Genomic DNA, 25,481 nt, shown 5'->3' on the forward strand with positions numbered 1-25,481 from the left:
TCGCATGAGGCTGAAAAGTCTGTAGAACTTGGAAGTTTCCTCACAAATTTTACTCTTTCCGTATTTTTCTTTTCTTTCCACCATAAAACTTCAAATCTAAGTTCTTCTCGACTGTTCTTTTTTCCGGTTCTTTTGAACCCTCTTTCTAATAATTGACCATCCGCTAAGAGGCACACGCAGAAGACCGGAGGCAGCGGATGCATGGTGGACACCTCAGAACACGAAAGTCCGCAAAAATTGCTGCCGTACACGACCTTCCCATTCTTAACATAGCGTTCAAAAAAATATTCTGTATGATAATGTGTAGAAGTCGATTACATATATATAGAGAGAGAACAAATACAAATATTTAAGGCTAACTGTACAATAGGATGAGAATACTACTAGAGCGCTCTTACAAACAATGAAAGTACGGATGATAATTTAGTTCTGTTGCAGCCACTCCTGAATTGCAGATCGAAGAGCAAGGTTGGGGACAAGATTTTTGTGGGAAAGCGCATGGTTTGTCATAGGTGAAGTGTCGTGGCCACTGTCCAACCATCCTCTCAAGGCCTCTGCCTCATACGTAAAACCATCAGCTGCTACATGTGGGTCTCGCATGACTTCCTGAAAGTTTTACGCAAACAAAAGAACAATCAAAATATCAGCACAATGAAAGTTTGTTGGCTTAAGGCGATCCTAGACACCTGCACCTAGCTTTAAACTAATGCAGAGACTGTTTTCTAGTTTCATTGCAGAGGGGAGATTATGAAGCAAATCATGATGCAGATGAAATGTAATGTAGGAATCCCTGCTTTATTGTAAATCAAGTATTTGAGATGTTCGTAATTAATAGGGGATTGCTATTGTTAAGTGAATAAAATACTTCACAAAAAAATTCAACAAGGACAAAATTAGTCACCAGTGAAAGGCTACTGTAAGATATGCAAACAGATACTAGAAAGGAACCAATGGCCTTTACCTGGAAAATGGGACAGATAAAATATGGAGGAGGTTGGCAACGCCTTTCAGAACCCAATCTGAATGATGTAGACCCTCCACAAGAAGCCCTCATTGGTTCAAGTACCCTCCATACATCTGTTCCAAGGTCTGGCCGTCCCTTTCGATTCATCTCACAACATCTCAATGCCAAGTTGGCCAACTGCTCTGCTTGGACAAACGGCCAATCTCCAGCCAAAGGATCCAGGAGCATCTTCAACTTTCCTGTATCTAATGCATACTGAACTTCCTTTGTTATCCCCAAGGCAGGTCTCCCAGTCAGCAATCGCAATAAAATGACTCCAAATGAGTAAACATCTGACTTGGGTGTCAGTTCTCCTGTAGCAAGAAACTCAGGATCCATGTAAGCAAATGTGCCTTTAGGGTTGGTTCTACAACATGGTGTTGTGTTATTGTTTGAAAGTTCACCCTGAGAAAGTAAGCGACAGATTCCAAAGTCGCTAAGCTTGCTCACAAAGTTAGCATCAAGGAGAATATTGGCTGGTTTTAGATCACCATGAACAATGCAGTGAGGTTTACAAGAGTGGAGAAATGTAAGAACTGAGCACAACTCAGTGGCAATGTGTATTCTAGTTTGCCAAGATAAAGGGGGAGAATTATCCCTGCAGCTGAGCCGGTCTTCAAGGCTTCCATTACATAGATATTCGTATACAAGTGTCCATGCCTCCGGACAGGCTCCAATAAGTGTAACAAGATTTGGGTGCCTTATCTTACTCAAAACATCAACCTGTTATAAAAATAAGGCATGTTGTATGATGCTGAAGTTATCAAATTCAATTTCTTTCTATTCATATGTTTTCTCTTTTTTCTGTAAGAGATTATTTACCTTTTTCTGTTTGCCTATAGAAGGGAAATCTATTTACAACTATCTGTTACATGTATAGATTAGCTTTATTTGTAACTACTAATTTCTCACCCATAGCCAATGTTTGAGTAATAAATAAACTTCAATAAGTACCCTTAACACTTACAAAAGCTGTGATGAATATTACTCATGGTGCAGATTTTAATTCTAAGCTTGAATGATAACTGAATGCCACAGGTCATCAGATTAATAATTCAAACTGAATAGAATGGAAATACCATTAAGGGATCTTACCTCCTGTTGAAATTCCGAGGGACCTTGTAAGCTATGAGAATGCAGCATCTTTATAGCCACATGCATGTGACGCAACATACCTTTATATATGCTCCCATAGCCCCCTTCTCCAATCTTCAGGGATGGATCAAAGTTACAAGTTGCTTTCTCAATCTCTAGGAATGAGAATTCAGAGAAGAACTGAGGTTGATGCATGCTGCTTGAGGCCTCCTTTCGACTTCTCCTCAGCTCCTCAGCTTCTTTGAGGGCATTATCACGGTCAATCTGCAACTCCTCACGTTCCTTCTTGTAGTTTTGCAAAAGTTCAACAGCTGAGACGATTTTCTGCTCCAACTCATTTACCGTCTGATCAACTTCTGCAATTTGACTCTCCAGCAATGATTTCTGATCCAGGGAAATTTGAAGTTCTTCATTGACTTCATCTTGCTGTTTCCTCAGCCTCTCAAGTTCCAGGTTTTCCTTTCCAAGTGCTTCCTCAACTTCTTTCCTGCGTTTCAACTCCTCAGTATACAAACTTTCAGATGCTTTAGCCTGCAAATTGGCAGCCACAATTAACAATATGCATAAGGAAACGTAAAGTTTCAAGGTTTACTTGGATAACTTTACAAATATAACTGATCTTCTGCAAGTATAACAGAACAAAATCTTGATGTCCAGAATTTCCCGCCAGAGACCTATAGAGAATAACAAAATTGACTTGGAAGAATGCAACATGCATTTACACCCATTCTCCCATCCATTTGGTAATCAGGCAACAGGTAACAGAAGCACCAAGCTTCATTTGTATGGCATATTGAATGTAGTACTTTGTAAGAGAAAGAAAAGCATCTCTCTTTCATTAATAAAATTTCTCTGTCCAATAAATATATAAAAATGTAGTTATGAAGCATCATGCTTCATAACTAATATTTTACCCTGCGAATAGCCTCAATGGCATCTTTTTCAGCGTTCCCACGCCTGAGTGCCTCTACAAATGCTTCTTGTCTTGAATTTTCAGCCTCTGCAATTGCTTGCTCAAGTTGATCATACAGGGTATCATCAACACTTCCATCCTGCTATTGTCAATCAACCATTTAAAGACAGTTTTATTGATTTAAAACGAAATGCCCAGATTTGTCTATCAACCTAAGCTCATCCATGCTAAAGAGAAAGATAAATAGACATTATAAATTTTCAAAATTGCATAGCATAGATCTGTATTGATGAGACTTTTGCACATACCTTTACACTTGGAGGAGATGGATTATGAAAATCTTGGGGCTCCTTACTGCTCTTAGTTCGCCTAACTGGAGTCGGAGTAACATCATCCCATTCATCACAACTCTCTTCTGCCGCAGAGCTGCTCCCTGGAGTGGAAGGCCCTCCAGTTCCTTCTGGTACATTGGACCCATTCCTGTCCACAGTCATAGATGTTACTCTTCTCAGAAATGAGAAAATCTTGAATTGTATTGGTGAGTTTAGCTTCACTACTATGGCCCAGTGTAACAGATTGTGATCTTGGGCGATTTGGGTGTCCAGTTCCAATGTTTGGACTTGTTTGCAGTGATAAAAATGTAAAAACCTGATCAGTTCCATCTAAACTTCCCTACCTATTTCAATATGTTATTTGCATTAGACCATTCATTACACCACAATCACATAAGGTTTGAAAATAAGGTATCAATAGCAAGACTAGATTCCAGAGCATTCAAGAGTACAATCTGTTCAATAAATCATTTGCTGAGAATTCTGTAGCTATATGTAGGTGGTCCATCGCCCATACAGTTGATCAAAAGCTCAGGAGCTTCAATATGAGAGAGAGATTTTCATTTTATTCAGATAGAATTTCCAAATCTCTAAAGATGCAGCTGCAATTTAAACACGTAAAGCATACCTTTCGAGGATAATGTTCCCATTACAAATAAACCATATTTGACAAGAAGCAGGTGCTTGTAGGCGCACGGAGATGGCCTTCCTAGACTTGAGGTCCACCATTTTCCTGCCATGTTAAAGCATTAATGTAAACAATCCCATATTTGCACTTCATATCCATAGGAATTCTAAAAGTGCTCTCCCTGTGGAGGTCTACTTGAATGTTATTGAACTAAGGATTAAGATGAATATAATAAAAGCCATCTTGGTTTCTACCTCTTATAGTGTTTGTCCGCTGCTGCTCCCATTACAAGCTTCTTGATCCCATACTGCAAGATTAACTGAACTAATCCCTTCTCAATAGAGTCACTTTCAATAAATAGCTTTTCTGCCCGCACCTAAATGCAAGTTTATGAAAACCAAAACAAGTCTAAAGAATCAGCAGTAGGTCAATTCAGTATGCTAGGTTTAAACTAAAAGATATAGCACTTGCGTATTCCTAAACTACACATTAAGCTGTTGGATTGTTAGATATTTATTTTACCTAGATAATTATTCCTAACTTCTACTCAGCTTAAGATAACCCAGTGTTTCACTTTCACTTTCACAATCAGAAGACCATTAAATTAAACAGCACATGGGTAATGGAAGAAAAAGAAAAAGATAATACCCTCATGCTTTGACAGATAAGAAGGTACTCATCCAGGCTCTTTTGCATCTCTCGCCTTTCAAATTCCCTGTATGACCGAACTTCCTGTTCACTAACTGAGCTCACTGGAAGCTTCGAACCTAGTCCCGCTGCATAATGAAGCAGAGACATATAATAACGATTAACGAATACCACCAAAACCCAGTTTAGGAATTCGTTTATTTTACCTTCTAGAGACTCTGGAATTTCAGATCTGTTATCTTTTATTACAATTTGACCAAATCGCTGTTAAAATCTCAGTTTATTTTAATTTCAGCTAAACTCATTCAATTATGTATAGAGATACCAAATGAATTGATAAATCACACATCATTATGCAGTTTCCACTTAAACTTAAGAACTTAAGAAGAACTCAATACTCAACAACTAAGCCAAGCATTCAACCCATCAAAATCCACTTAGGCTTACACAACATATGCATGTTCTAATCAAAGAAAATAACCCAAAGCATGAAGACAAGTTATGAACTTACAAACTGGAATCTTTTGGGCGGGTTGGTGAACATGAATTATGCAAAATCTCTTTTCTCTCCACTTCTTTAGAGCCCATAAGAGAACTGATTTACTTTCTTTAACTTGTTTGCCCACAGCAACATAAATCTTATCTTCAATCACACGTGCCACCGGTTCCTCCACGATCTCTCCTCTGATTGACATGATTTCAGGCACCCCAATGTCTCGATACCTTATTTGATCCACCGGTTGTGCTATTGCTGGTACATGACTCACCACAGCCATGATAAATTTGACACTACCCAATTCAACTTTCTGCCCCTAAAACTCAAACCCAGCTTTGAATGGAATGAAATCATTCCATCATTGTCGTTCTCCCTCTCTCTAAAACTTCTGCTTTCCCCCCATTCAAAGAACCGAATCCTAAAAGTCTTTACTTTCAAAGTAAAAGCGATATTTTTAAGAGGAATAAAAACTAGAAAAAAGCTTTGTTTTATGAAGAGTCGTTGTATGTATGATTAGATCTTAAAGGGGTAACTTGTCTTTGGCTGAAAATGATTATTGTGAAAACAGACGTTAATACTACAACATTTGGGAGATAAATATTTTATTACATTTAAAAAATAAAAGAATAGAATATTCCCTGGTGGGATCCATTCTCATAGTCTTCATCTTCTTCTTCAACCCTTGAAAGTTCTCACTCTTAGCTGTACCTCGTTGTTTATTTACTTCCCTTACTTCAAGAAGAAGCTTCTGTGTGAACTTCCACTGGGCTCCACTAAGCTTATCATCAATGCTCTTTTTCGTACTGCTTTTCTTTTTTCGACAATTGGTAGGCACATATTTTTCCCTACATTAATGTATGTCCTTATGCCGATTAAATTATATACAAATTTAACTCAACATTCAACGTTGATTTTAAATTCCATATATCTGCTGCTCTTCATCTAGAGCTTGGAACGTCAGCATGTACGGAGAACCAACGGCAGAGAGGAATATACTGTTTTGAATAAATTTTGATTCTCTCTGAATAACCGTTGGTTCGATTTGACATTGTTTTTACCGTCTGACAGTTACGCCGCTTCTGTCTCTTGTAGCGAGATTATTTGGATTACGGACCCATCTCGTTTGGTTCCGGAGACAAATCTAGAAAGGCCGAACCCAATATTTGATAAATACCCAAAGTTTAAACCCAAATATTTATATACGAATGTTAACTATTATCAAAATTGTTAGATATAAAAAGAAAATTATTATTTTATTATTTAAATTTTAAAATATAAAATTTATATTATTTTTAATTTAAAAAATTAATAATTTTTTCTCATCTAAAATTTTAAAAAGTTTATTTTATTTCCTAAGATTTTTTCTTTATTCTTCAATAATTGGAATCCATTTCCATCGTCAATTGATCACCCTAACATCTTTTTCTCTTGTCATCGATCTTTTCACCAGAATAAGTTCGTCTTCATCCGATCAAAGAGACTTTTCGTCCCTTCATCTCTTTATTAGACGAAAATAGTTTGTCTTCATCCAACGAACCTACCGTAATGGAAAAATCGACAGTCGTTGGAGATTAAAGAAAAAAACTTTAAAGAGAAAAAGTGAAATTTTCAAACTTTTAAATGAAAAAATTATTAATTTTTTAAATTATAGGAGAAAATTGATATAAATTCTTAAGATTTTAGTGTTTAAAAATAAAATAACGATTTTATCTATTACAACTAACGTTTTTAGTTAAGGTTAATAACTTATAAGTGGGTTTTTAGATTTTTAAAACTTATAAATGAAATTAGGGATAGACCAAAACTTGGGTGAGAATAAGTTCTTTAGCCATCTAGAAATAGAAGTAAAATCATTTTTGACAAGCCCACAAGTTTACGTACATGGAAACCTAATGACAAAATTTTCATCAATTTGACAGGACGGTCAATTGAATTATGCTTATCCAATGTTTGAAAGTTCAACCCCATAAAAAAAATTTCCAATTCAACAAAGCGTTCAATTTTCACCTAATTCACAGGTCTGTTCAATTGAATTCTTCTACTATTCGTTTTAGAATTTTAGATATTTTTAATATTAATAATCGATCTAATTTCAAAACAATAAATTATCGTTCATCAAGGTGAAAACTTTTTTATCAAAACTTAAGAGTGAGTATTTTTGTGGTAAAATATATAAAAAATTATAAGATTAATATCATCACCAATTTTAAAATTTACCATTTAAACCTCCATCTTTAATTAAGGAAAATCAAAATTTTAATCAACCTCAAGTCTCTAGTCGCACCAACAATTTTTTAAATAAGGATTAAAATTACATGGAAACCACAGTAAAATGGTGTAATTTTGTTGAAATCACACAATATAATATAATTCTAATTGAATTTGAATCATTCCAGTATAATTCCAATTGAAATCGCTTTGGTTGACTCGTGCAGTTTTAATTAGAATCATATTAAAATAGTGTGATTTTGAGTGAATCATATTATTTTAACATGATTTCAATTTTTTCCAATTACTATTTTATGGGTTACAATTTAATTTCTTATAAAATAAGGGTGAAGATATATTTATAAAGTTTTAGGATAAAATATTATCTATCATTAATAAATATTAAAATATAGGAAAAGTATTTTTGTATTTTCAGTACATTTATTATAAAAATTAACTAATTTTATTAACAAGAACCCTATTTTTAATTGAAAAAATTAAAATCTTAACTCTAAATCCAACTAGTCTCAAATCTATCATCACATCGAACATTTTTAAATAAGGGTTAAAATCACATCGGTATCGTATGTAATTTTATTAAAATTATGTCATTTTTGTGTGATTCTAACTGGATTTACATTATTTCGATGTAATTTTAGTTAAAATTACATTGATATGGGTCGTATCATTTCAATTAGAATCATATTAAAAAATGTGATTTTAGTTGAATTATATTATTTTAGCACAATTTTAATCATTTTGAACAACTATTTTAGGGTTTAAATTTTAATTTATTATAAAAAGGGGGAAATACATTTATAAAATTCAAGACTAAAATGTTATCTCTTATAAACAAATATTTAAAGTTACTTGATTGTCATTGTTCATAAAACAGTAATATATTTGACCGTTTAAGCTTAAACAGCAAGCAAGGGCTCGTTTTCCCGGTTTGCACAGCCTCCGTGCCTCCAGCGCTGAACGACAACATTATTTTCTTCCAATAAGAGAGGACTCTGGGGAAGTCAATAATGTCAATATTTATCTTTGGATTGACTGTCAGACAGTTTCCATTTATACACAGGAATATCCCATAATTAACGTACCTTTAAATGTACTAAGTTAATCTAAAAGAGACATTTTTTTCTCCTATTTTGAAAATGGGAAATAATTAGGAAATTTGTCATGATTCGGCCTGACTTTTGTGGCTGATAGTACTGAAAATGAAGAAAAATAAATCACAAAATTAAGGTCACCAAATATCGAGAAGATCAAGATCAAATTTGGACGGAGACCCTAATCTGATGCCGTTGACAATTAGACGTATCAACCAATACAAAATTATACATTGCCTTTCCTTGTACTGCAAGCAGCTGAAGATAATTCATACAATTAGACGTCCTAGACATGGTATTAATTTTCTCAATGAAACGTAAAGTTAGGTGAAGTTTGGGCTTAGAAATATTGGCAGACTGGCAGTTGTTGTTTTCAGTGCACTGTTTAGAAAAGAGACTCATGCACGCATCTTTTTTATTCTAATGAATAATGCCGAAGTAACTTAATTACGAGAATCATGTGGGTGGGTCTCGTCAAAGCGGCTGTGATTGGTTAATTTCAAACAGCGCACTGTTTTGAAGGTGAGAGTGGCCCGTTTTGGTCTGTAGGCCCGTAGGAGTCATAAATTCGGACGCCGACAACAAATTTGTGAAGCGTGTTAAAATTTGTCAATGAAAAGAACTGGACCGTGTTGTGGTCGGATTAGATGACTCGGGTATTGACATGATACGACTGATAACAAATAAAAGGAAGTATAATTTAAAAACTTAAATTTTTATATTTTTGTTGGCCAAACTTACAAAACACAAGGATTAGTCCGCCAAAGAGCTCACATAGACATATTCTACTATGTTGCGGGCTTTTACTTAGGCCTCGAATATTAGTAGATTTGTATTTTCCACCAAAATCCGTGTTTACGGTCTTGACATGATATGATCCATAGTGAGATGATGCAATTTTCATAGGGTTTTATTGAGAGGAAACAATTATAAGTCTAATTGCATCATAATTTATTTCAGAGTGACATATAATGTAATTCAATTGAAAACTCATGCAATTAAGCAAGAATCTCACCATAATTGATGCAATCCCAATTATAATAGGTGTGATCATATGTTTAAGACTACTTGAAGTTGGACTTATTCAATCCTCCTAAGAGTGAAGCATTCCTATCTAATAAGTATAATTAAGAAAAAGGAGGAAAGATTTTGTGTTATAACTTGTAAATATAACTTAAATTTGACTTATTCAAACCTAAGAGTAATTGCAATTGGCCTTTCTAAGCCTCTGACCTAATATAAGAAATAATCCGAAAGATCCCCAGCCGAATCCAAACCCGATTATGATGAAAATTGGGTGCAAAATTTAACCTTCAAACTGTCGCCGATTAACATTGCTGCCCCTCAGTTTTGGAAACGCCTAATATCACCTCCATTTTCAAAATCTTAGCCATTAAATTTAACAATGGAAGGGTATTCCCGTCCAATAGAACTTATACATCATTGTACAAACAATAAACTTATCCTAGATCTTACACGTACCGTAAATGCGGAGGTGGCCTGAAGAGATTTTATTTCTTTTAATTCAATTTTAAATCAGTCTTATTTTACTTGACAATGGATTATTAAGGGTAAAAACGGACTGCATTCTCAGCAGTTTCGATCCCAGCCATCACAGCAATCCTTTTCGCAGGGAAACTCATCTCAACACGACATGTTCTCCCAGTTTTCTCAATCCTCTCTTGATGAAGTTTTGCCGAATGATCAGGCTGAATTTCTTTCTGCTTTAAGTGTAGTCCTTTTCTGTAGAGAAAAAAAGTGCTTTTGACATTTTGTGAGGTGGTTTGGTTCTCCCACATTTCTACAAATATAAGGCAATAATGTGATATTGTTTCATCTATGCTCATATCTTAGTGTGAGAAACTAAATCTTTTTTTCTTTTATTTTTTTTATTTCTTCAAAGCAGGTCAAATTAGTGAAGAACTTGGACATCGAATTGGGATGATGGAATCTTCATTAAATAGGTTCAGAATGATATTGGATTCTGTTCACAGTGATGTCATGCAAGTGAATAGAGGAACCAAAGAAGTAATGTTGGAGGGTTAGTAATCCAATTCCTTAAGATATATGCTCCTGTGATTATTGTCACGTAGTTCTTTTCTATACACTTTTGCTGTAAGTCTATGAATTAGAACATGGCAACTGAAAATTAGTTGGATGAAATTTTTGTAATTTCTAACAAAACTATTTGTTTACAGAACAACTAAACCCGTAATATAGTAAAAATGACACTTATTGTAAAATAATCTGTCATTGATATTCAGTCTCATGCATCATTAAATTTTTTTATTGTGTCTTTATTCAGATAACATTTTTCTCGAACTTTTTTTCAGTGGAAGGCAATTCCCAAAAGTTGGTTGCTCTTGATACTTCATTGCAGCAGCTCATGGTAACAACAATCTTTCTGGCCTTCTTTATTTTTAATATTAAAATGACTTTTATTTGTAGTATTGATGGTTGTAAACTTCTAACAACAATTGAGATGTGGTGAACTAGAACAAGAGACATGAAGATTTCAAAGCTAGCTTTGATGGGGGTCTGAAATCTTTGTCTGATCATTTGGGAAGGGTGCATCTGAAGAGAAGTTTAAAGAAATTTTGATGGTGCTCAGAAACTTACCATTGCAAACAGAAGCATCTCTACTGAAATTAGAAAACAAACTCAGCAGCTTATTGGCCAAAAGAATGCAGGCATGTATGGTGCTATAATTGGAAGTTCTGAGAAGTTTAAGATTGTTAGGAATTTCTATAAAATCAAATGGCAAATGGAAACAATCTCACTTTTTCCTATATCCAGTTGTTTAAAGTTAATATTATTAAGCCTGTTTCTTTTAATTCTTGCCTGGTCAAATGCATTCTTACTCCTTTTTTCACTCTTGCAGACAGTGGCTTGCAACAACTTGAAGAGCCCTAAACAAAATTGTGAATCGGCCAATACTCTTTCAACAAAGGTCTTTTATACTTCTCACAAATAAATTCTTTTGATTAATACTTTCTAGTGAAAGCCTTCTAATTCATCATTTGACTATGGCAGGCAATGGCTGCAGGCTTGAAGAATCCTAATAAAAAAGGTCAAATGGCCACTATTGCTTCTCAAAAGGCGAAAGAAGCATTAACATTTTGAGCCTTTTTGTATTCTAAACACATGATTCTTAGAAGGCCTTTAAAATTTGAGAATCTGTAGGTTACGGCACTTCAGACAATTTCACACAAAAAGCCAAGGTCCCTTAAGAAGTATGTAAAACTCAAATTTACAATTTGTGCTGTTAATTTGAGAGGCCATTATCATGTAGAAGAGTCAAAAACCATTTCCAAAACTGTGAATTTGTGGAACTTGTCAATGTTGAGTGGTAAGTGGGGCAACCATGCAACAGCAGATTTCTCAAACTATTCTCCACGGCAGCTTCTGCTTTTGTTCACGTTGCTGCAGTGTACTAACGCTAAGTGGCAAAGATTTTGTCTTGACTGGGCATGTCAGTTTATCTTAGCCAACATTTATGTTAATAAGCTGTCACATATTTCCACGTATTAAAACCAATTTGGTTTGGCATATCTTTGATTTCATTGCTGGTAACATTGTCAAACTTGTCATCATCTTGTTCCCAGCTTGTGTTATCCTGAGAAACCTAAAAGCTTCCCTTGATTTCAGTCCAATTGTGCCTCCAGAGGTCTCTGTGCAAGCAATTCAAGTCCCAAAGGCAGACATGGGATGTTGGAAGTCTGTAAAGAAGGAACAGCCTATGAAAGAGGTCGTCTCCAATAAGGATCACAGAAAGAAAGAAGTTTCTTCAACCGTACGGGTAATTCTGAGTTTCTATTTCTCCCTTATCTCTTTGTTGCTCAGAATAACAGTGTGTTTCTGGTTATTATATCTTGGCGTATTATGTTGCTTCTAAGGTTAATAGGAGTTGTGACTGACATTATGCACTTGACAGTGAAGGTTGGCCTTTTACCTTGGTGAACATGTATTTTTTACAGCTCATTTGAGATGAAAATTTGTGATGCAGGCAAATGAAAGTAGAATCATCATTTATTCAGATGAGGAAATTGATAGGGGCTTTTCCTGCTTAATTAGCGAGACGGGAACAGGTAATCTAATACTACCTATGGAGAAAGAAAAAGATATCTATTCAGAATATGGTCCTTTAGTATTTGCTCTTTCTTTTACTTTGCTCATAATTGGATGCAAAGTTTGTTATCCTTTTGATTTTGCCTTGACCTGTTTTATTTATAGACAAAGGAAACGAGTTGATGCAGGATGTGAAGGAAGAGACAGACCGGATTTTGAGAAAAGGAAGGAAAAAGAGAAAATATAATAATCCTATAATTATTGATTGAAGGTACAATTATGCCTTTTGCTAATATACACTTTCTACTTAAAATTGTTGTTTCTTTTTTCTCATGTGTTACAATTGCTCTTTGATGTTCTGAAACGACGTCATTCTTATGAACTGCAGGTGCGAGATTACTCCTCCAGTCCTCCGTGAGATTTTCATTCTACTTTTGCCTACAGCATTGAGTTCTTCCATATGGGCAGAGTTATGAATTTAGTCAGTTTCAACTCATCCCTTACCACATGCTAGCCTATTAGTTAGTTGTATTTAGAATTTGGGCCCTTCGACACCCACAGCGCAGTCATCTTAGATGGGCTTTCCGGATCCAGTTCGATGTTAATAGGAGCCGTCGCCTTTAAATCTTGAACAATAGCTTCTCAAAAAATAAAAAACAAAAAAGCCCCCCTTGACTTTTTAGATTTGCTAAAGTTTCGTAGTTACATACCATAACATGACAGAAAAAAAAAAAAGGTGGACTTTAAATGATAAAAAAAGATATTTTATATATAAGAGTATATAGTTTTTTTAACTATATTTTAAGATTAGATTTCTGATTTAATTGATTTAATAGATAATTCTGATTAACTGAATCCCAAATAGATAATTTGCTTCGGATATGATTCTTAATCAAAAAATAATAATAATAATATAGGGCAGGGTGATGGTTATTCCAATCGACTGTTAACTAATGTAAAGTGAAGGACCGACCTAATTGAGATCGATTTATTGCCTCTCTTTTGCTTCATTTCCCCTTTTTAGATCTATTTCGGTATTGAAGTCGGCATATGTTGCATACTCTACCTAAAGTTTACAAAAAAAAAAATAATAATAATTGAAGAATCATTTTGGCACGCTCTCGACCTTCCTCAGACGCACACGTGCTGCCTAATAATCAATTTGCTACATAAAGTTTTCTTTTTCTTGGCGATAAATATCATTGCTGATATCAACAAAACTAAAGTAAAGAATGATTTGAAAGATCCGGACCATCAAATGCACTTGGCTGTTATACAACATTGTCAAATTTGGCATCTGATTTTTCAAAGGATTTGTTCGATCGGCTTAATATCTTTGATAACATAGTCAAGGCTATCTATATTTTCTATGCTTTTTTCTTTCGGCCAATAATTAGATTGGTTCTAATCCTTTGTTTATTTCTCTGTGACACTGTCTTGTCTTATCAGAGGAACGAAAAGACAGAAGGTATATCTTTAATTACTGTGGTTTACAACTCGGTATGTGCTACAGGTAAGCATCTGGTGAAGCAACTACAAATAAAAAATAAGGACCCACTATGTAAAATCAGGATCAGATTCATTCAGGGTCGGAGAGTAATGGACCTGGTTTGGTATCAGTTTAATATTTAATTTAAAACAAGTTAGGTTAATTCGAAATTAAATAATATCAATAGTTTTATTTTTTAAATTATTTTTCTTATTAATTATCTTTAATGACCTTAATTTTATCCTTATGCTTTCTGTGGCTGACAGTTTTTCTGAGGATTTTATCGCCAGTTTGAACGAATTTTTTAATCTATGAGAAGAAATTCAAGAAAACCACTAGAAGGAAAGAGACGTCAGAGGACAAAAATTTATGGTTCTTTTCAATGTGGGGCGTTACTTGTAAATGCACATTGAAGAAACTATTGTGATACGATCAAATGACTCATCATTCCACTGCCTCTTTAGTTGGCCAACTCTTAATCATTCATAAATATTAAAGTGGATTTAGCCTCCACCATCTATCATTACTTTGTTGAGTGTAAATCACCTAATTTCCTTTTTTGTGTTCACTTTTCTTCGTATTGGTTTGGGGGGTGGTGGGGGGGCGGGCCTGGATAGAGCCCAAGTCTTTGAGGAAGCATAGCATCCAATGCTTGATCGCTTCAAGATAGTGGTTAGAATGACGTATCCAACTCCACCCACCTTTCATCATCAATCAAAACAAAACTTCCACAGTTCGGTAAGTTGCAGAATTAAGCTTTAATTTCATCACAAGCATTATGATGGTTTCCACCGATTTAACGAACTAATTAGCTCCCACCACCAACAAAACAATGGCTAATTTAAGAGTAAATTTAAATCAAACTTAATTTGAATTAAAACTTTGATTTGAATTTTCTTTTAATGAAACTATTGAATTACCAATATTATTATTTATTTTACTAATAATATTATTTTTCAAAATTATCCCATTAAATATCCATAAATTATTTGGGAGTACAAATATTTTTATTTATTTATATTTTGTTGCTAAGACAAGTTCTGGACAGCCGGCTGACATCAGATTGTTATGGTTTCCAATCCTCCAAGGCAACTGCCATTCAATCGGACAACATCGGCAATATAATTGAATTGAATGCTGGACAGTTGTCTAATCTGATAAGCTAATTTTCAACCGACTATTTGTCAGAATTCGGCTCACACGCTGACACCTTTCTGAGTTAACAATGGAGGGTTATAGTACACGTGTATGGTTGATGGCGATGGATGGTTATTAATGGAAGAACCCATTGTCTCCATTTGCATGGATATGAAAATTAAGTTGGTAAAAAACATGATTGAATGAGGAAAGATCGCTTATTTTTTGTGGTCCTTTCTGGTCTTCTATAACAACTCTTCCTTTCTCTTCAATCATCTGCAATTTCTTTATGGGTAAGCAAGAAAAAAGAAGATTTAAGCATGCAAAAGCACTCCTTTCTTTTTGATCAAGCTCTTTCAAGTCAGTTAAATGGGATAGGATGATACAAAAGTTAAAGACAAGAAAGAATAATGTTAAACAATCTTAATCTGTCATTTTTCCTGTAAGTTGCTTCCTAATTTCATAATTAAGCCAAGAGTTGGTACTTGGATACAAAATTTGCACACCATAAAGTGGTCCCAGTTGGGTTAAATGCCAATGTCGATAACTTCAAGAATTCCAGTGATTGGACATAAGCACAATTGGACACTCGTGAACCCTTATGATTAAAAAATTCAATAGCAACAAACTCAATTAAAGCAATCTTTAGGTGAAATATATATATATATATATATAACCGATTATAATGATTATTTTATTGATTTATAGGTTAATCAGTTTAATTTATTATTAAATTATTTTATATTTTTTAAATATTAGTAAAAATATATTATGTATTTAATAATAAAATAGAAAATTTAAATATATTAATTAAATAATTGATGCTTTATTATATAAATAAAAAACATTAATTAAAAATTATTGATTTTAAATAGTTTTTTCAGTTTAATATATTTATAGAGTTTGATCAAATTTCAAATAAGTTAATATTTATATATAGAATGAATTAAATTGTAAACTGATTTATAGTTCAATCGATTGAATCAGATGATCTAATTCAATTTTAAAAATATTGATAATAACAATAATATCAATATGAGTAAAAATATTAAAATATTATTATGTAATTAGCTTATTATAATCATATTTTTATATATTATTAATATAAGAAATATTATTGTTTTTGTGAATAAGTGATTGATGGGGGGTGATTTAATTAAAACCAAGTTTAGGGTTAGTTTGAATTTAAATTGGATCCATAATTTCAACTATAAACTTAAATTTATTTAAATTAATGTATAATATCATTAAAAAATTTTCGATTATTCATTAACTCTTAGTCTTAACTATGAATGATTTCTATGGAAAATATAATCTCTTTCTCTTAATAAATTGTATAAGTGAATAGGCAAATGAGTTAATTTTGATCCGGGCAAATTCGAATTCATCAATTGGTTAAAAAAAAAAAAAAAAAAAACTAATGGAGAAAGAAAAAGAAAGTGCTTGAGGTGAGGTGGGTAGGTTAGTATTGTCTGATATGGGCCTTAGGGATTGGAAAAGAAAAAGTCACTGTGATTGGAGTTGGTAAATGAGAGAGGGTCCACTTTTAGATGCAGTTTAGGCCCAACTGCTTCTCGTCAGGAAGCACAATCCCCAACAACCTAACAGTCATCCTTCCCTTCCATTAGGGCTGGATTCGAACTGAGTCAGTTTGAGTTCGAGCTCGAATTGACTCGATAATTTTTTTTATACAAAATTACATCGTTTTGATTCATATATATATACAAAACGATATCATTTTGATATGAAAAACGAGCCAAGTCAAGCCATAAACAAGCCAAACTCGAGCCGAGTCAAACTCGAGCCGGCCATAAAAAATCCGAACCAAACCCGAGCTCGGCTCAGCTCGAATCCAGCCTTGCCTTCAATTATTATCATACGCTGTGACTCTGTATCAGTAAAAAAATATTCAATTTGGATTAAAAAATATATATTAATTTTAATATATATATATATAATTAATATAATATAATACATATAAAAAATTTTATAATTTTATTTCATAATATCATATATAATATAAAAAATTAAATTTTTTATATATAATATGATACATAGTTAAATTTACATGTTTTTGATTTATGAATTTACATGCATGTAGGGTTAGATTCGAACTGAGCCGAGCTCGGCTCGGGTTTTTTATAGCCGGCTCGAGCTCGACTCGAGCCAAACTCGGCTCAGTTCGAGTTCGGCTCGGCTCGTTTTTCATATCAAAACGACATCTTTTTGTATATATATATGGATCAAAACGACGTCGTTTTGTATAAAAATTTTTTAAAAAAAATCTACCGAGCCAGTTCGAGCTCGAGCTCGAGCTGGCTCGGCTCGAGTCCAGCCCTACATGCATGTCTTCCCCACGGCTAATGAAAATTAGGTAGTCGGTCATCATAAATTATAGATTGATGTGTCCCTAAGAAAAGTTTGAATAATAAAGATAAAATTATCTAATACAGTCACAGAATCTATAAATTTTATCTAACTCATCACAAAAACCATATTATATATTAATTCAAACATCGTATGTGTATGTGCAAGCATGCATGCATGCTCTAATGTTTTATATTTAATTTCACATATGAAAATTCGAATTTTAAAACTAAAGATATGTGATTATCATCATGAATATGGGTTGACAAAGTCTTCTGACATCGGTATTAATTTATAATTAATAAAATTATTTATATTTATTTTAAATATATAAATAAATATATTTTTAATATGTATTATTATATGATTAGATAATTTTAAATTAAAGATAAAATAAAATTCAATCATACGATGATACACATAAGTAGATATGAATGATATTACCATTTTATAATATATTGTATTATGAAGGTAATAAATGTAGTTTTGGCTTTACTTTCTTCCAAAATGAAGAAATTTAACTTATTCTATTTTTTTTTAGGACAGAAGACCTTATTCATATTTGTTAGATGAATAAATTCGAGACATAATAACCTAATTCATAATCATTATACCGATTTATAATTATTACATCTGATAAATTAAAATTTTACAAACGTGACAAGTGTTTAAACCCAGATTTTTACCCTAAAAATTATAATATTTACCAATTTTATTAACCATTAAAATCAAATTTATAAATGATATTAAGAGATGTTTGGTTTGGGTTTAAGAGTCCTTTTATTAATGATATTTTATTATTTAGTTTGTTAAATTTTATTACCAAATTGAGGCTATGAGTAACATAAATACCAAATTCTCGTTAAGTATTAAAATTTTGCCGCACTGATATAAGTTTAACATAGCAATGACATCACACATTTGTCTACAGTTACAATTTATTGTTTGTTGTTTCCTCCACTTCTGGTTTGAAGCTGGCTATTTTCCGTTTTTACCCCTCCATCTTCACAGAGTATAAGCTGTGCATACGTGATACCGGCTCTGGATTTTCATTTTTCAACGCTCATAAATTTTATATATTAAGCCTTTAGAAATCAAAAAGTGCATAGAAACACAGCGACTTCTGCAGACATTTTCCGTATAGAGAGACAAGAGTTTCAGGGAAAAAGTTATAATTAATTTAATAGAGAGAAAGACAGAGATGATGGGTGAACGTGAAGCCTGCAGTGATAGCAGAAATAAAAATGGAGACACATCGTACTTTTCTTGAATATGAAGTTGAAGCTCTCTCTCTTTCTCTCACTTAGAAGGTGGGCCCATGAAATGATGAATCACAAAACCAACTGTCACGTAATCCTTCTACAGTTAGCCAACAATATTGTCAAAAGCTTTCTCCTTTCACTTTCCATCTCTTTCTCTCACTTTTTCTTTTTTCTTCTCTGAAGTCTTCAGCCTGCCCCGTTTGAGAATTGCTCTTGGAAAAAAAAAAGGGTCGGTGCTGAATAGGAATTTGAGGGTCTCTTTTACCTCTTTTTAGTTGTCAATAGATACCCACTTAGGAAAAAAGTCGTTTTTTTGCAGTGTTATTTCTCAGCTGTTAGAATTTCCTGAAGTTTCACCTGGGGCTTTGATATCTAAGAATTCTGTTATTTGTTATCAAATTTTGAAGTTTTTTTTTTTTATTATTAAAAAAATGCTAGCTTTAATCGGCGCTTATCAGAGAGAATTGGAGTTTTAGAACTGCATAATGTTGGTTGTCAATGGTTGATCATATGACCTTAAAGGAAAGACTTCAACTTCAAGTAGTACTGGCAAAAAGCAAATATTCCAATTCCCGAATTTTTCAATGTGGTTCTTCAGAGATTACGTGCTTATGGTGTTACGTGCTTTTGCTGCGTGCGAATAAAGAGGTTGAATGTGTTTCAAGATTATTATCGCTCATCCCCTTCAAGCTAAGGGAAATATTTGAGCTATGACATATTCATGGTTAAGAAATTAAATTGCTCTTTTCGTTTAAGGGAAAATCATATCATAAAAAAGGTTTTTGATTGGCGACGAAGTTGAGGCATCTAAAGAAAGCTTAGAAACCTTTGGCTTTACTCCGTTGAGAAGCTTGGAATTTGTTTTTAATAGATAGATCTATTTTGATTATGTTTTGCAATACTTGTCGGCTGTATCGAATTTTGGCACTTTAATTTGAGGTATGGATTTCATTCACTTGTTATTAATTTTCTGTGTATTGTAATTTCTAAAGAAAAGGTCTATACTTTTTAATTATCTGTGAATACAATTTTTAGTACTCCCAGGATGTTGATGATTGATTCTATGTGAAGTTGTTTCTCAAAATGTTTTCGATGCTGTTGAAATATGATCATGTATTTGATCATTCAGTGATGGTTCAATACCTTTTATTGTGTTTCTAGTTTGAAGATTTCTCTGTATTTATCTGCCTTGTTTTAGATATTGAATTGTTTGGTGATGAACATAAATTCTCTAAATCCTGGGAGCTTATATTAAAAGAGCTATAACTAAAAGTCCACACTGTAACTGTAAATTGTTCACTGCGTTTCATTTATTTTTATGATCTGATACTGCCATATCAGAAAGCTTACATTGTCTTTTAGTAAGGTAAGACAATTTTATCAGCGAGGTTCAATGATGTTCTGTCTCTCTTTGCATGTGTATGCGTGTTAGACAGAGGGGGTATGGAGAGGACCAACATTATCTGATGACTATATCATTAGATGTGTAATGCAATGTCTTATTATACTGCTTTCTTTCATCTTTTAGAGTTGTTTGCAGTCCCATGTGAACTCATTTAGTTCTTCTTTACTTAATATATCTTTATCATTGATGAGGCAGCATCCATTTTTGACCTTCAATTTTGTGTTGCGATTTTTATAGAAGCAGCATTTCTATGTGGCATCATTTAATTGTTCTTTCTTTGTCTAGGAAAATATTTGGAGGAAGAAAGCATAATTACTTCAAAGAATCTTCCCAGTGACTATGGCAAAAAGATCGCAGAAACACCCTGTGCAATATGAAGAAGGAGATCACTTGGGCTGTATGTGGGGTTTGATAAATATATTTGACTTCCGCCATGGTCGTTCCACTCAGAGGTTGCTTTCAGATAGGAGGCGTTCTGGCAGATTTGCTGTAGGTAAGATCTCTGTTTAAGATCTGCACAGACTTATTTAAAACTGACTGTCCTATTGAAGAAAGTGCAAACTTAGTCTCTAAGAGTGGAGAGATGGTGTTCATATAATCTGCAGGTTTTTTATACTATTTGTTGGTGATTAGTTTATTTGGGAATGAAATAAATTTTGGAAGATATCATGTTAATATGCTTGGATGGTTATTTTTTCGTGCTGATGATAGTCATGGGTTCCAGTTAGACTTGTTAGTATAAAATGTGTTCAACTTCCTGTTATTGGTTGGTTTATATTTTTTGTCCTTTTCAGGTGCAGGATCCCCTATTAATAAGCTTCATATGTTGACCTGGAATGATAATCGTGAAGAAACCTTTGTAAGTATCAGTTTACTCAAATCCTTACCTTTTTATTTTTCAGGTATTATTACTGAGTAAACTATTTAAATTTGTTTCAGGATGGTGAAGAGACTATGACCAAGGCAGTTGATGTTGGTAAGCCAAGTGTGAAAAGTCTCATGGAAGAAGAGATGATCAGTGAGCAGGATGCCAAGAAGGATTTGAATAATGCTGAAGTAGAACAAAAAATTTCAGATTCAGAACATGGAATCCACAAAAAGGAAATAAACAATGCTGAAGTAGAACAACAAATTTCTGATTCTAAGCAAGGGTACCGCAAAAAGAAGTCTCGCAAAAGAATGAAAAAAGCACAAAAGAAAAGCTGTGACTACATCCATGACGTGGATGCTTCTAAAAGTGTAAAATCTGAAGACTCTTTCCATCACATTTCAGAGCATCAATTGACAAGTAGCCTTGATATAGACAATGTAATGGAAGAGTTCTGCCGTCAGATCTATCAGAAAAGTGTAACTTGTGTGAACCATGACCAGCCTGATGAACTTCATGTGCAATCAAACCAAAAGAATCCTGATTTTGAAGAGAAATTGAGTGAAGCAATCAAGTTATTAATCGGTCAGAAGCTCATTAAAGGGAAACATCTCTCAGAAGATGAGGGAGTCTACCCCTCCAATGAACTTCAGGATGCACTTCGGGTTTTAGGTTTGGATGGGGAATTATTTCTGAAACATCTGAAAGATCCAGATTCAGTGCTGGCGAAATGCATTCAAAACTTTCTGGATGCACGGTTGGAGAAAGATGAAGACACCAAGTCAGTTGCAGGATCCAATATGTCAGAGCAGGAAGTCAGTAATCTTGGGCAATCTGATGAACTTGTCAACCATAAGCAGCGAAGATTTTTCAGGAAGAAGGTCAAATCTCAGGAAATAAGTCCATTGAATGGAAATAAGGCTTCACAATCGTCAAATAGAATTGTTATTTTGAAGCCTGGCCCAACAAATTTGCAAAGTCTTGAAACTGAAAGAAGCATTGGCTCATCACCAGAACCTGATTACGGTGTCAGAAACAAGGGACTAAATGAGAAGATTAGTTCCCACTTTTTTCTCTCTGAAATAAAAAGAAAGTTGAAAAATGCTATGGGCAAGGAGCACCAGAGAATCCGCAGTGATGGTATTCCAAAAGGGTTGGCATATGAGTGTAAAAATTCAGGGGATAGAGACAGAGATATCAAGGAGAATGGAGGAATCAACTCTCCATCAAAAGACCATTTCTTCATTGAAAAAATTGCTAGACCTGTGGCTGTCAAGAAAGGAGACAAAAATGGCAAGCTGAAAGCCTGTGACCTAGATACAAAAGAGAAAAGTGCTAATTTGCCTAAGGAACGGGTATCTAACATTTATATTGAGGCCAAGAAGCATCTCTATGAGATGCTGAATAATGGGGATGAAAATATTGATTCTTCAAGTAGACGTGCTCCAAGAACTCTAGGAAGGATTCTCTCTCTTCCTGAGTATAGCTTCTCTCCTGTTGGTAGCCCCAGAAAAAACTGGGAGCCGAGCTTTGTATCTGCACAGATTAGATCTATTGACTCTGACACTTTGCAGGAAATGAATGAGTGCACTTCATCTGTCAAACAGGAAAGCCATGATAACCATCTGAGCGAAACAACAAAATGTTTAGAGACTCTGTCATGCATCTCTGGTGAAATAACTGATGATAAAGTAGAAGCTGCTAACTTAGAATCAAATTGCTTGGTCAAGCAATTTGTTGAAAATGAAGCTGTTAAAGCATCTTTATCTATCGAAGATGAGGTTGTCGCTAAAGGTATTGATTTCTCAACTATCAAATATATGGTAATTATGCCCTTGTCCCCATTTGCTTTTCTTTTTTTTTAATTTACCTGTTGTAAACTTTTCTTCAGATGATTTAGAAATTGTAAAATCAAATGGTGCTGTAGTCCAGGAAGGGAGCAATGTCTTGGATGCTCCATGTGAACCAAGTAGCTTGTCCAGTATTACATTAGATAACCAGAATGTTGATGAGTCAGGAATTGATGATGCACAAAGTTATTGCACCGACATCATACAGGTAACATCACAAAAGGGTATTCCTTTGGTACATAAGATCAATACTTTCTAGTGATTTGTTGATATAACAATATTTATCAATTTGAGATTCAAATGAATCAAACATATTTGGTATGTCTAGAACTTGAATAGACCTTCATAACAAAACCATGATAGAACGACACATGCTGATGATTTACTTCTCTTCAATTTTTTTCTTCCACCAAGGAGCATTGAGTAACAAAATAGCTCATTTAATAAGAACATCAAATTTTGGGCTAATCTATTAAACCAGCACTGAAAAACCGCAGAGGATATAAATGAGCTTTATGTGTCTCAACTTTATAGTAGCTAGTCTTGCTCCATTTATCCTCTCATTTCATCCTATTTTCTTTTTGTTCTATCTTCCAGGAACTATCTGTGGAGGACCAACTGCCATCATCTCCACTAGCATCTCCATCAAAGTCTTCAACTACCAAGACGGTTGAAGATCAAGGGAGTGCTATTGATTTATTGGAGCATCCAAGTCCTGTGTCTGTTCTTGAGCCCCCATTTGCGGAGGATGACATCAGCCCTGGAAGCACAAGATCCCATTTTGGTATGTTTTATATTTAAAGTTTAATGTATCTTATTAGATGCAATTCATGCTCTCTTTGTTACTGACTTTGTTATTGGCCTAATATCTTTCCTTCACAAAATCTTTAGCTAAAGTACTGGTACAACCACTTCGAATTCAATTTGAAGAATGCGGCTCTGCAACTGAGGATCCGTGTATACAAATGAAAAGTTCGATGGAAGACAATAAATCAATATGTGAGTATGTAAAAACAGTACTACAAACCTCTGGCTTAAACTGGGATGAACTGTTTATGAAGTCCATTACTTCAGACAAGCTTCTTGACCCGTCATTATGCGAGGAGATAGAGTTCTTACCCAGTCAGCTCTGTTATGAAGAGAAACTCCTCTTTGATTGTATTAATGAAGTTCTCATGGAAGCTTGTGGGCACTACTTTGGTTGTACACCTTCTGTATCATTTGCTAAACCTTACATCCGGCCAGTCCCAAACATGCAAAATTCTCTTCGTGAGATTTGGGAAGGAATTTTATGGCATCTCATCCCACTGCCACTCCCTCATTCATTAGACCAGACTGTCAGAAAAGACTTGGCTAAATCTGGATCATGGATGGACCTTCGTTTTGATACTGATGGAATTGGTGTTGAATTGGGTGAAGTCATTCTTGAAGAATTGATGGAAGATACCATATTGAGGTTAGTAAATGACAGTCCTGAAAGTGGGTAGCGATTCTGGCTGTGAGTTAAGGGGTAGGATTTACATGTAATTTAGAATACACTTCTTTGTTCTTATCAATAATAGTATCTCACCTTGTGTCAGGGTGGGAGGGAAAGTAGGTCGCTCCTCTATTATTCATCAAGTAGAGGAGTAGTGACATCTCATCATTGAAAGGGAGAATTTGACAGCCTCTTTCTAACTTTGCCACTGAATCTGTGTAGATATACACAATCTTTTGTACCATTTAACCATACTTGGGAGCCTTCTTAAGCAGAAAATCATCAGATGAAGGACCCTAATTGAGCAAAGATAAAATAACTCAATTTCAAGTGCTCATTTTACAAAGAAAGTGTGACTTCCGTCGCAACATTTTCAGTGATGAAACATACTCTGTTAGTTATGGATTAGGGCATTTCACCCAGTGACTATTGTAGTGTTCTCATTCATATCTTGTAGAGTTTGGTGTGTTCTTTATTTTGTTTGAATTCATTCATTCTTCTTTTCTTCGTTTTTCTTCTTTTTTTCCACTGTTTTGCTTTTATATTTACAAAGTTGTGAGTGTTGCTAGTTGTGATTACTTTGTTATATTATAAGAGCCGATAGTAAATGAGATTTCATACAAGTGTGTTACTTTGTTATACAAAGAGAATTGTTGGGACAGAAAGAAACTAGGGAGCTCGTGATTAGATTTATACAGAAGCTCGACTTATAATATTATCTTTCATTTCAGTATTCAACTTCTGATCTTTGAAGTATCTTGCTGGGCTATCAGCATGGTGTCTATTTCTATGTTAATCATCATAACTGAGTTATGAGCTAAAGAACCTGTCAGTGTCGTATTTCAACATAGAAATTCTAGTGTTTTACCCAGAATCAGAACAAGAGGACAAAGAGAAAACAGACATCCCACTTAGGTCTTTCCGGTATGTCATATAGCTTCTGGTTTTATGTTTAAATAAGTTTTGTAATTAGACTGTCAGATCGCAGACAAATGCCTACACTCTATCTTCAAGAGAAGATTATGCCCGGTTTTGAATAAAGAATTGCAACTGCAGCACCAAACATTCATAGATGAGTACCTAGGACTCACCATAATTTTTAAGACCATTAGTTGGCTGTCTT

At 34.2% G+C, this 25,481-nt stretch overlaps 2 protein-coding genes and 1 pseudogene across 3 annotated transcripts; 2 read left to right on the forward strand and 1 right to left on the reverse strand.

The window, feature by feature from the left end:
* Positions 1-220: 220 nt before the first annotated feature.
* Positions 221-5,685, reverse strand: LOC123216734 (U-box domain-containing protein 33). 2 transcript variants are annotated; one of them, XM_044637279.1, is made up of 9 exons: positions 5,131-5,685; positions 4,620-4,747; positions 4,226-4,347; positions 3,972-4,076; positions 3,320-3,491; positions 3,013-3,153; positions 2,099-2,629; positions 962-1,726; positions 221-606 (listed from the first exon to the last, which is right to left on the reverse strand). In XM_044637279.1, the coding sequence occupies exons 1-9, from the start codon at positions 5,393-5,395 to the stop codon at positions 424-426; spliced, it is 2,412 nt and encodes an 803-aa protein (XP_044493214.1). In that variant the 5' UTR covers positions 5,396-5,685; the 3' UTR covers positions 221-423. The 2 variants fall into 2 exon arrangements, with proteins under 2 accessions (XP_044493214.1, XP_044493215.1); XM_044637280.1 differs by having other exon boundaries at positions 3,013-3,150; positions 5,131-5,683.
* A 4,404-nt stretch (positions 5,686-10,089) lies between these two features.
* Positions 10,090-12,727, forward strand: LOC123216434 (annotated as a pseudogene).
* Positions 12,728-18,604: 5,877 nt separating this feature from the next.
* LOC123216777 lies at positions 18,605-24,981 on the forward strand. Its single transcript, XM_044637342.1, has 7 exons — positions 18,605-19,697; positions 20,449-20,656; positions 20,958-21,022; positions 21,103-22,825; positions 22,923-23,089; positions 23,479-23,665; positions 23,773-24,981. Exons 2-7 carry the CDS (start codon positions 20,503-20,505, stop codon positions 24,366-24,368), a joined length of 2,892 nt encoding a protein of 963 aa, XP_044493277.1. The 5' UTR covers positions 18,605-19,697; positions 20,449-20,502; the 3' UTR covers positions 24,369-24,981.
* Positions 24,982-25,481: the final 500 nt, after the last annotated feature.

The sequence above is a fragment of the Mangifera indica genome, chromosome 5 (assembly GCF_011075055.1).
Source record: "Mangifera indica cultivar Alphonso chromosome 5, CATAS_Mindica_2.1, whole genome shotgun sequence".
In the NCBI taxonomy this organism is placed as follows: domain Eukaryota; kingdom Viridiplantae; phylum Streptophyta; class Magnoliopsida; order Sapindales; family Anacardiaceae; genus Mangifera; species Mangifera indica.

Coding starts and splice junctions, on each gene's coding strand:
- LOC123216734 (XM_044637279.1), bottom strand. CDS start 5,395: ATGGCTGTGGTGAGTCATGTACCAGCAATAGCACAACCGGTGGATCAA. Junction 4,748..5,130: donor CGCCCAAAAGATTCCAGTTT/GTAAGTTCATAA, acceptor TTCATTATGCAG/CGGGACTAGGTTCGAAGCTT. Junction 4,348..4,619: donor TTATCTGTCAAAGCATGAGG/GTATTATCTTTT, acceptor ACTTGCATTTAG/GTGCGGGCAGAAAAGCTATT.
- LOC123216777 (XM_044637342.1), top strand. CDS start 20,503: ATGGCAAAAAGATCGCAGAAACACCCTGTGCAATATGAAGAAGGAGAT. Junction 20,657..20,957: donor TTCTGGCAGATTTGCTGTAG/GTAAGATCTCTG, acceptor TGTCCTTTTCAG/GTGCAGGATCCCCTATTAAT. Junction 21,023..21,102: donor ATAATCGTGAAGAAACCTTT/GTAAGTATCAGT, acceptor AATTTGTTTCAG/GATGGTGAAGAGACTATGAC.